This window comes from Oncorhynchus kisutch, linkage group LG19, assembly GCF_002021735.2.
Source record: "Oncorhynchus kisutch isolate 150728-3 linkage group LG19, Okis_V2, whole genome shotgun sequence".
Classification (NCBI taxonomy): Eukaryota; Metazoa; Chordata; class Actinopteri; order Salmoniformes; family Salmonidae; genus Oncorhynchus; species Oncorhynchus kisutch.
In genome coordinates this window covers 18,798,890-18,809,619 of record NC_034192.2, presented here as the reverse complement: position 1 = coordinate 18,809,619, position 10,730 = coordinate 18,798,890, and the positions used below count along the sequence as shown (strand labels likewise).

Below are 10,730 nucleotides of genomic sequence, written 5' to 3'. Positions count from 1 at the left end.
GCATGTGACAATAGCAGGATAATAATCAATGGTAGCATCACAAATGAATACATAAATACCACTTGATGATGACTTGATCATTTGAATCAGTTGTGTCGTGCTAAGGCAAAAACAAAAATGGGCACCCCTTTGAGTCCCCAGGACCATGACTGAGAGCCACTGCTCTTCATTGGGACTTCATCTGCAGACAGGCTTTCACAGCTCTCTGTATCCGAGGACAGAAAACTTCACAAGAAACAGACTTCATTATACCACACTGAATATTTTTTATTTTTTTGTGATAAATACATCAAGATAGCTAGCTAATATGAAGTTTAGGTAGCTGGTGATATTTAATTAGCTCGCTATCTATGCCGTATGTAAAGTTGGCTAGATAGCTAGCAGCTCATTTGAGTTAGCCTGCATTAAGTAGTTAGCTAATAATACATTGTGTTTTTTACATTTTCGAAATGTATTCACTTACTTGAATAGGTTCTCCCAACCATGTGGACGATTGGAAACAGGGTAGCAAAGTTTGTCACCAGAGCATATTACTATTTACCTGTGAATAAATTCATGAAATGGAGAATGGATTAAACTATTTACTCAATTTAATAACCAGACCTTCACACATTCGCTATGCTAAATTCTTGACGCCCTATCGGACGTGCTGCTATATGCTGCCAGCATGCCCACAAGCGAGCCACTCTGGGTGGCCTTAGCGTCATGCAGCAATTTACCGCTTGCTAGTGTACACGGGACATTAGAGAGGAACTACTAGTTGGGGAATCAGATTGACAGGGAAGGCTATTCAAACAGAAAATGAGCTTCTTGGTTTAAGAACATGTAACCACCCATATTTCTTTCTTAAAGGTGAATATGGTTGTAGGAATATTGTATTTTTAGAAGTTAAACAGATCAACCCATTGAGATAAAAATGGTATTCATTTTTTATTGGTTTATGACAAAAGAAGGGATTAGTCTCTTGTGATCGGTCATAGAATGACACTGTCAGTTTTTGGAACAAGGGAAGGAGATTATTGTTTGGAATGGTCTCCCTAAAGAGCTGGGAGAGGGACAGGTTCTGTGGAATTATACCGGTCCTGCATTTGGCAATGTTGGGTTCAGGGTTCAACATATCCAATATCTCCATTTTGTTTGTGCTTTTTAAATCTGCTTCCAATCCAGAGTGACATCTCCTCAGTGTTAAATGCCTTCCATCATAGTTGGCAGCTCGCCTATCGTCAACTGCCTTTGACACAATCTGACTATCACTGCAGTTTAGTGGTTACAATTGCCTGTGTACTTGGAGTTCCCTCACTGGGACACATACAATTTAAGTTTTGTCCAAAATGGCTCCCTATTTAGCACACTACTTTCAGCCAGGGTGCCATTTGGGAGGCATCCACAGAATGTTCCTTGGGAGCAGAGAGTTCTCATTTACTCTTCAAGGTCAACAAGTCAGTGCATCTTGTTTTATTAACATTGAGGTCATCTATAGAAAAATAGCATTTCTATCACTGCTTGGGTGAAGCATATTTCATAAAGTGCAAACTACATGTATTTCTGGTAGTATATATATTTTTAACAGTCAAATTTTTCCATGTTATACTGAAATATTAAACAAGGTACATTATATATTTTGACATTGGGACTCCTTGTATTCAGCTGCTGTGAATGTGGGATGTAATGAACTGTCATTTTCAGTCTGGTAATAAGTCTTTACTGACATCTAGTGGTAAAACTATGACACCAAGTAGAATCCCTTATATGTGGCCCAGAAGTTATGTTCAGTTCCAACCATTTCTCTCAAAACAGAAACCTGTCTATTCCAGCGGGGTATATCACGAGATTATCGCCCTAAGTGGGAATACTACCCGGGTCACCTGACCAAGGCAAGCACGCTAGCCACAACCCTGAGAGATATCTTCTAATTGAAAGGCTAGAGATTTTCCTTCCTGAAGTACCTCCAGAGTCTTTCATGTGTGTCTTACAGAAATCATGAAACATCTGTCTTTGATGGCTGCTTTTTCTTGGCGAGCTCAGCTTGAATGTGAGGGGGGAACTGGTCCAAGTGTTTGTTCACACACTGCATGCAGAATCGCTTGGAGTAGAAAAGGCTGCAGCCCTGGAAGAAGAGAAACAAAAATAGTAACAAACACATTAAGCAAGCACACTATCCCTGCAATGAAGTTATGACATGTAAACTCAGCAACAAAAAAAAGAAACGTCCTCTCACTGTCAACTGCGTTTATTTTCAGCAAACTTAATGTGTAAATATTTGTATGAACATAATATGATTCAACAACTGAGACAAATTGAACAAGTTCCACAGACATGTGACTAACAGAAATGAAATAATGTGTCCCTGAATAAAGGGGGGGGGGGGTCAAAATCAAAAGTCAGTAAGTATCTGGTGTGGCAACCAGCTGCGTTAAGTACTGCAGTGCATCTCCTCCTCATGGGACTGCACCAGATTTGCCATTTTTTGCTGTGAGATGTTACCCCACTCTTCCAACAAGGCACCTGCAAGTTCCCAGACATTTCTGGGGGGAATGGCCCTAACCCTCACGCTTCGATCCAACAGGTCCCAGACGTGCTCAATGGGATTGAGATCTGGGCTCTTCGCTGGCCATGGCAGAACACTGACATTCCTGTCTTGCAGGAAATCACGCACAGAACGAGCAGTATGGCTGGTGGCATTGTCATGCTGGAGGGTCATGTCAGGATGAGCCTGCAGGAAGGGTACCACATGATGGAGGATGTCTTCCCTGTAACGCACAGTGTTGAGATTGCCTGCAATAACAACAAGCTCAGTCCGATGATGCTGTGACACACCGCCCTAGACCATGACGACCCTCCACCTCCAAAAATTGATCCCGCTCCAGAGTAGAGGCCTCAGTGTAATGTTCATTCCTTCGACAATAAACACAAATCCGACCATCACCCCTGGTGAGACAAACCCGCGACTCGTCAGTGAAGAGCACTTTTTGCCAGTCCTGTCTGGTCCAACGACGGTGGGTTTGTGCCCATAGGAAACGTTGTTGCCGGTGATGTCTTGTGTGGACCTGCCTTACAACAGGCCTACAAGCCCTCAGTCCAGCCGCTCTCAGCCTATTGCGGTTAGTCTGAGCACTGATGGAGGGATTGTGCGTTCCTGGTGTAACTCGGGCAGTTGTTGTTGCCATCCTGTACCTGTCCCGCAGGTGTGATGTTCGGATGTACCGATCCTGTGCAGGTGTTGTTACACGTTATCTGCCACTGGGAGGACGATCAGCTGTCCGTCCTGTCTTAGGCGTCTCACAGTACAGACATTGCAATTTATTGCCGTGGCCACATCTGCAGTCCTCATGCCTCCTTGCAACATGCCTAAGGCATGTTCACGCAGATGAGCAGGGACCCTGGGCATCTTTCTTTTGGTGTTTTTCAGAGTCAGTAGAAAGGCCTCTTTAGTGTCCTAAGTTTTCATAACTGATCTTAATTTCCTACCGTCTGTAAGCTGTTCATGTCTTAACGACCGTTCCACAGGTGCATGTTCATTGTTTACGGTTCATTGAACAAGCATGGGAAACAGTGTTTAAACCCTCTACAATGAAGATCTGTGAAGTTACTTGGATTTTTCCGAATTATTTTTGAAAGTCAGGCTCCTGAAAAAGGGACGTTTCTTTTTTTGCTGTGTTTAGAACCTGGGTGTATTCACTAGGAACCACGCAAATAGAACAAAAACGGGGAGGGACCTACCTGAACTTGTCCAATAGAAACTGAATTCATTACATCTTGCAATGGAAACGGTTTACTCCGTCGATCAGCGTGCATGCATATGCAAGGGTAGTCTTTTTTTGGGGGGTGGGGGCAGCGTGCACTTTAGTCTACATCGTTGCGTTCCACCCAGAGAGGAACTCTAGGGGTCTTAGGCAGCCAGAATAGCTTACCAAGCAAGAGGGTCCGAGGCACTCTGACTGTAGCTACCGACAACATTTGTAATTCCAGATCCGGTGTTATATGCCATTTTGTTTACAAATACTACCTAGCTACATGTCTGTCTAGTCTAGTGTTTTCTTTTGACACTATCCTTTAGCCACGGAAGCAGAAACAAACATCTCTATGAATTCCAATTGCTAGAACTGCTCTTATTAAATCAGAAGAACATTTAAAAATGACAACACACTACAAGAGAGACTACATAAATAATTTCCATTAAAAACCCAGGCACTGGGCTGCCCCTCATTTACACCAGCTTATTCACACTTTACTTTGTATCGGGGAGGGGGGGCATTGATCAGCTATAATATTGCTGATCGATTGTGGCTTCCATCAATGTAATTGTCTGCATAAATTCCAATCCCCCATATATACACTGCTCAAAAAAATACTAAAACACTAAAATAACATCCTAGATCTGAATTAATGAAATAATCTTATTAAATACTTTTCTTTCCATAGTTGAATGTGCTGACAACAAAAATCACAAAAATGATCAATGGAAATCAAATTTATCAACCCATGGAGGTCTGGATTTGGAGTCATACTCAAAATTAAAGTGGAAAACCACACTACAGGCTGATCCAACTTTGATATAATGTCCTTAAAACAAGTCAAAATTAGGCTCAGTAGTGTGTGTGGCCTCCACGTGCCTGTATGACCTCCCTACAATGCCTAGGCATGCTCCCGATGAGGTGGCGGATGGTCTCCTGAGGGATCTCCTCCCAGACCTGGACTAAAGCATCCGCCAACTCCTGGACAGTCTGTGGTGCAACGTGGCGTTGGTGGATGGAGCGAGACATGATGTTCCAGATGTGCTCAATTGGATTCATGTCTGGGGAACGGGCGGGCCAGTCCATAGCATCAATGCCTTCCTCTTGCAGGAACTGCTGACACACTCCAGCCACATGAGGTCTAGCATTGTCTTGCATTAGGACGAACCCAAGTCCAACCGCACCAGCATATGGTCTCACAAGGGGTCTGAGGATCTCATCTCGGTGCCTAATGGCAGTCAGGCTACCTCTGACGAGCACATGGAGGGCTGTGCGGGCCCCCAAAGAAATGCCACCCCACACCATGACTGACCCACCGCCAAACCGGTCATGCTGGAGGATGTTGCAGGCAGCAGAACGTTCTCCACGGCGTCTCCAGACTCGGTCACGTCTGTCACATGTGCTCAGTGTGAACCTGCTTTCATCTGTGAAGAGCACAGGGCACCAGTGGCGAATTTGCCAATCCTGGTGTTCTCTGGCAAATGCCAAACGTCCTGCATGGTGTTGGGCTGTAAGCACAACCCCCACCTGTGGACGTCGGGCCCTCATACCACCCTCATGGAGTCTGTTTCTGACCGTTTGAGCAGACACATGCACATTTGTGGCCTGCTGGAGGTCATTTTGCAGGGCTCTGGCAGTGCTCCCCCTTGCAAAGGCGGAGGTAGCGGTCCTGCTGCTGGGTTGTTGCCCTCCTACGGCCTCCTCCACGTCTCCTGATGTACTGGCCTGTCTCCTGGTAGCGCCTAAATGCTCTGGACACTACGCTGACAGACACAGCAAACCTTCTTGCCACAGCTCGCATTGATGTTCCATCCTGGATGAGCTGCACTACCTGAGCCACTGTGTGGGTTGTAGACTCCGTCTCATGCTACCACTAGAGTGAAAGCACCGCCAGCATTCAAAATGACCAAAACATCAGCCAGGAAGCATAGGAACTGAGAAGTGGTCACCACCTGCAGAACCACTCCTTTATTGGGGGTGTCTTACTAATTGCCTATAATTTCCACCTGTTGTCTATTCCATTTGCACAACAGCATGTGAAATTTATTGTCAGTGTTGCTTCCTAAGTGGACAGTTTGATTTCACAGAAGTGTGATTGACTTGGAGTTACATTGTGTTGTTTAAGTGTTCCCTTTATTTTTTTGAGCAGTGTATTTTGCACATTTTTCCCTAACCATACCACCCCTCCCCTAATTGGAGTAAACTAATGGACAACACTTAAGCTTCTACTTCCAGCTTATACAATGCATTCAGAAAGTAGTCAGACCCATTCCCTTTTTTTACATTAGCCTTATTTCTAAAATTGATTAAAAAGAAAACGGATACATTTTTCATCTACACACAATACCCCATAATGACTAAGTGAAAACAGGTTTAGAAATGTTAGCAAATTTATACAAATAAAAAAGAACTGAAATATCTTATGTACTTAAGTATTCACACCATTTGCTATGAGACTCGAAATTGAGCTCAGGTACATCCTGGATCCATTGTTCGTCCTTGATGTTTCTACAACTTGATTGGAATCCACCTGTGGTAAATTTAATTGATTGGACATGATTTGGAAAGGCCCACACCGGTCTATATGAAGGTCCCACAGTTGACAGTGCATGTCAGAGTAAAAACCAAGCCATGAAGTTGAAAGAATTGTCCGTAGAGCTACGAGACAGCATTGTGTAGAGGCACAAATCTGGGGAAGGGTACTAAAACATTTCTGCAGCATTGAAGGCCCCCAAAAGCAGAGTGGTCTCCATTCTTAAACGGAAGAAGTTTTGAACTATCAAGACTCTTCCTAGAGAGGGACACCCGGCAAAACTGAGCAAGCGTGGGAGAAGGGCCTTGGTCAGGGAAGTAACCAAGAACCCAATGGTCACTGACATAGCTCCAGAGTTCCTCTGTGGAGATGGGAGAACCTTCCAGAAGGACAACCATTTCTGCAGCACTCCACCAATCAGGTCTTTAAGGTAGAGTGGCCCGACGGAAGCCACTCTTCAGTAAAAAGGCACATGACAGCCCGCTTGGAGTTTGCCAAAAGGCACCTAAAGGACTCTGACCATGAGAAACAAGATTCTCTGGTCTGATGAAAACAAGATTGAACTCTTGTGCCTGAATGCCAAGCGTCATCTCTGGAGGAAACCTGGCACCATCCCTACGGTGAAGCATGTTGGCAGCAGCATCATGCTGTTGGGATATTTTTCAGAGGCAGGGACTGGTCAGGATTGAGGGAAGATGAACTGAGTAAAGTACAGAGATCCTTGATGAAAACATGCTCTAGAACACTCAGGACCTCAAGACTGGGGTGAAGGTTCATCTTCCAACAGGACAACAACACTAAGCACACAGCCAAGACAATGCAGGAGTGGCTTTGTGACAAGTTTCTGAAAGTCCTGGAGTGGCCCAGCCAGAGCCCGGACTTGAACCTGATCTAACATCTCTGGAGAGAACTGAAAATAGCTGTGCAGCAACGTTCCCCGTCCACCCTGACAGAGCTTGAGGATTTGCAGAGAAGAATGGGAGAAACTCCCCAAATACAGGTGTGCCAAGCTTGTAGCGTCATACCCAAGAAGACTCGAGGCTGTAATCACTGCCAAAGTTGCTTCAACAAAGTACTTAGTATTGTACTTATGTGTTTGTGATTCATTTACATCTGTCCATTTTAAGGTAAAACCTGTTACGTGAACTGAACTCTCATTTTAATATGGTGAAACTTTTCCCCTTTAAAAATATTTATTTTGAAAGAAACATAGAACATGTAATAGTCAAATCATAGTGTAAAAGCAGGTGAGCTGGTTCTACTCTTTTTAGCCATTTTCTCGTGTTTTGTGGTGAAAAACTGAGCGGGTCGAGCATAACATCAACCCTGTTACCCATAGATAGACAGGCTAGAAACGCTTTAACAATAGCCCCTCTCTGTTGCCCACAATACGCTTCCATTCCCCCTGTCACAAGGGAATTCATGGCTGATTTAACTTGTAATTAACTAGTTGGAAGGCCCTTCAAGTGGATTTTTCACAGATCTGGAAAATTCCCCACTCGGTTATGAACACACCATAACACCGCTGACCATACACCATACAGCAGTATAATACTGTACATCTTATTGGAAGCACAAGACCTAGACATTGACATATTGTGGAGCGTACAATGTAGTTTCTTTAAAATTGATAACCTCAAATGAAAATAATAAAACTGCGTAGTGCGTACAGGCCCAATATCACCGGGGCCAAACTTCCTTCCACCCAGGACCTATATACTAGGTAATTAGGCAGTGTCAGAGGAAGGCCCAAAAAATGGTCAAAGTATCCAGTCACCCAAGTCAGACTGTTCTCTCTGCTACCGCACAGCAAGCGGTACCGGAGTTTTTTAGGACCAAAAGGCTCCTTAACAGCTTCTATCCCCAAGCTATAAGACTGCTGAACAATTAATCAAATAGCCACTCGGACTATTTACATTGACCCCCCCCCCCCACTCCCTTTGTGTTACACTGCTGCTACTCGCTGTTTATTACCTATGCAGTCGTTTTACACCAACCTACATGTACAAACTACCTTGACTAACCTGTACCCTCGCATATTGACTCGGTACCAGTACCCCCTGTATATAGCCTCGATATTATAATGGAATTTTATTGTTTTACTTTAGTTTTTTTTGTAAATATCTTCTTAACTCTATTTCTTGAACTGTATTGTTGGTTAAGGGCTTGTAAGTAAGTATTTCACGGTAAGGTCTACATTTTTTACTTTATTTGGTTAAGCTTAAGTGGAACACTTAGAAAACTATTTTCCCTCTCTCGATGGGAAAAATAGTTTATGACAATGTTAAAATTAGGTGAAATCAAAAGTACATTTTTTTACTCAACATCACAATTTAAATTATATCACTGCCAAAGTTTTGGCTTGGGTGTAGACGAGATGTCATAGCCATACATTTCTGGAATATTGTCGGGGCATTATATGAATTTGAGAAAAGATACAAATGTACACTACATGACAAAGTATGTGGACATCTGCTCGTCGAACAACTCAATTCCAAAATCATGGGCATTAATCTGGAGTTGGTCTCCCCTTTGCTGTAATAACAGCCTCCACTCTTCTGGGAAGGCTTTCGACTAGATGTTGGAACATTGCTGCGAAGGCTTGCTTCCATTCAGCCACAAGAGCATTAGTGAGGTTGGGCACTGATGTTGGGTGATTAGGCCCTGGCTCGCAGTCAGCGTTCCAATTCATCCCAAATGTGTACGGACCTTGCTTTGTGCACGGGGGCATTGTCTTGCTGAAACAGTCAAGGGCCTTCCCCAAACCGTTGCCACAAAGTTGAAAGCACAGAATTGTATAGAATGTAATTGTATGATTTACCTTCACTGGAACTAAGGAGCCTAGCCCAAACCATGAAAAACAGCCCCAGGCTGTTATTCCTCCTCCACCAAACTTTACAGTTGGCACTATGCACTAGGATAGGTAGCTTTCTCCTGGCATCCACCAAACCCAGATTCCTCCGTTGGACTTCCAAATAGTGATTCATCACTCTAGAGAAGGTGTTTCCACTGCTCCAGAGTCCAATGGCAGCAGGCTTTACACCACTGCAGCCGACACTTGGCATTGGGCATGGTGATCTTAGGCTTGCGTGCAGCTGCTCGGCAATGGGAACCCATTTCATGAAGCTCCCGACGAACAGTTCTTGTGCTGACGTTGCTTCCAGAAGCAGTTTGTAACTTAGTAGTGAGTGTTGCAATCGAGGACAGACAAATGTTATGTGCTAAGCACTTCAGCACTCGGCGCTCCCGTTCTGTGTGGCTTACTACTTTGCGGCTGAGCCCTTGTTGCACCTTGAAGTTTCCACTTCACAATAACAGCACTTACAGTTGACCGGGGCAGCTCCAGCATGGCAGAAATTTTACATCCTATGACGTTGCCACGTTGAAAGTCACTGAGCTCTTCAGTAAGACCATTCTATTGCCAGTGTTTGTCTATGGCAATTGCATGGCTGTGTGCTTGATTTTATATACCTGTCAGCAACGGGTGTGGCTGAAATAGACAAATCCACTAATTTGAAGGGGTGTCCACATACGTTTGTATATAGTGTATGTACATGCAACTCTGGAATACATTTTAAGGCATTATGTGCATTTTAGGGTGAGGGTGACTAAGCCAAAATAAAATGACTGGATATTCCTTTCTAGCTTATGACATTGACATCATTTATTGTACAATGAGACAACAGATTTCAGCCATTTCATGCTCATTATTTTTGGCAATATGAGCAAACAACGTACCGTTCCAACACAAACTGTGATGTGGCACAAACTGCAGTTGGATCCCAGGATAAGGAACCTCTCTCTGTCTGGACTGAAAGGATCCTTGGTCACAAAACACTCTTCCAACAAGCTGATGGGAAAGAAACAAAAACATGACTAGTAAATGCAAAAGCTACAACCTTCTGAAAGGTTTACTTTACATCTCATGAGTTGACAGTCATAGACACACACTAAACGTTCGCTAGCTTGGGCCACTAGAGACTCCACTATACTATATACTCTAGAAGCTACTAGCCAGGGACCAACTGCATTGCATTCCATGTTAGCCAGTAAGCATGAGCAAATCTTGAGTTCACACTTCGCTAGTATTATCAAAACTGTACTCACACAATAGCCCTGGTATTGGGTGGCTTCTGTCCGTAGTATGTGAATGGTGTAGATAAACCGCACAAATGGCAAGTAAACATATTCTGAGGAACCGCATCTGTGCTTGACTCCATTGTTGTGAATGTGAGCGTGGTTGTACTTCCTGGTCTTTTCTTCATTTGTGGGACGTGTGCAACAGCACGGTTCTACCACCACGCAGTGGACTGGAGTGATACTGCTGCATCCAAGAGGTCAAATAATGTAGGCCTATTGTACTTTGCGTTCAACTTTCACTATGGTCAACTGTCTATGTCCAAAAGGAGTACATATTTTTCAGTTAGCTGATTCCTACAGTAGACAAATATATTCATGACATT

The 10,730-nt window shown here is 43.8% G+C and overlaps 1 protein-coding gene across 1 annotated transcript; it reads right to left on the bottom strand.

The window, feature by feature from the left end:
- Positions 1-911: 911 nt before the first annotated feature.
- cdpf1 (cysteine rich DPF motif domain containing 1) lies at positions 912-10,519 on the bottom strand. Its single transcript, XM_020453122.2, has 3 exons — positions 10,375-10,519; positions 10,006-10,117; positions 912-2,107 (listed from the first exon to the last, which is right to left on the bottom strand). Exons 1-3 carry the CDS (start codon positions 10,485-10,487, stop codon positions 1,979-1,981), a joined length of 354 nt encoding a protein of 117 aa, XP_020308711.1. The 5' UTR covers positions 10,488-10,519; the 3' UTR covers positions 912-1,978.
- Positions 10,520-10,730: the final 211 nt, after the last annotated feature.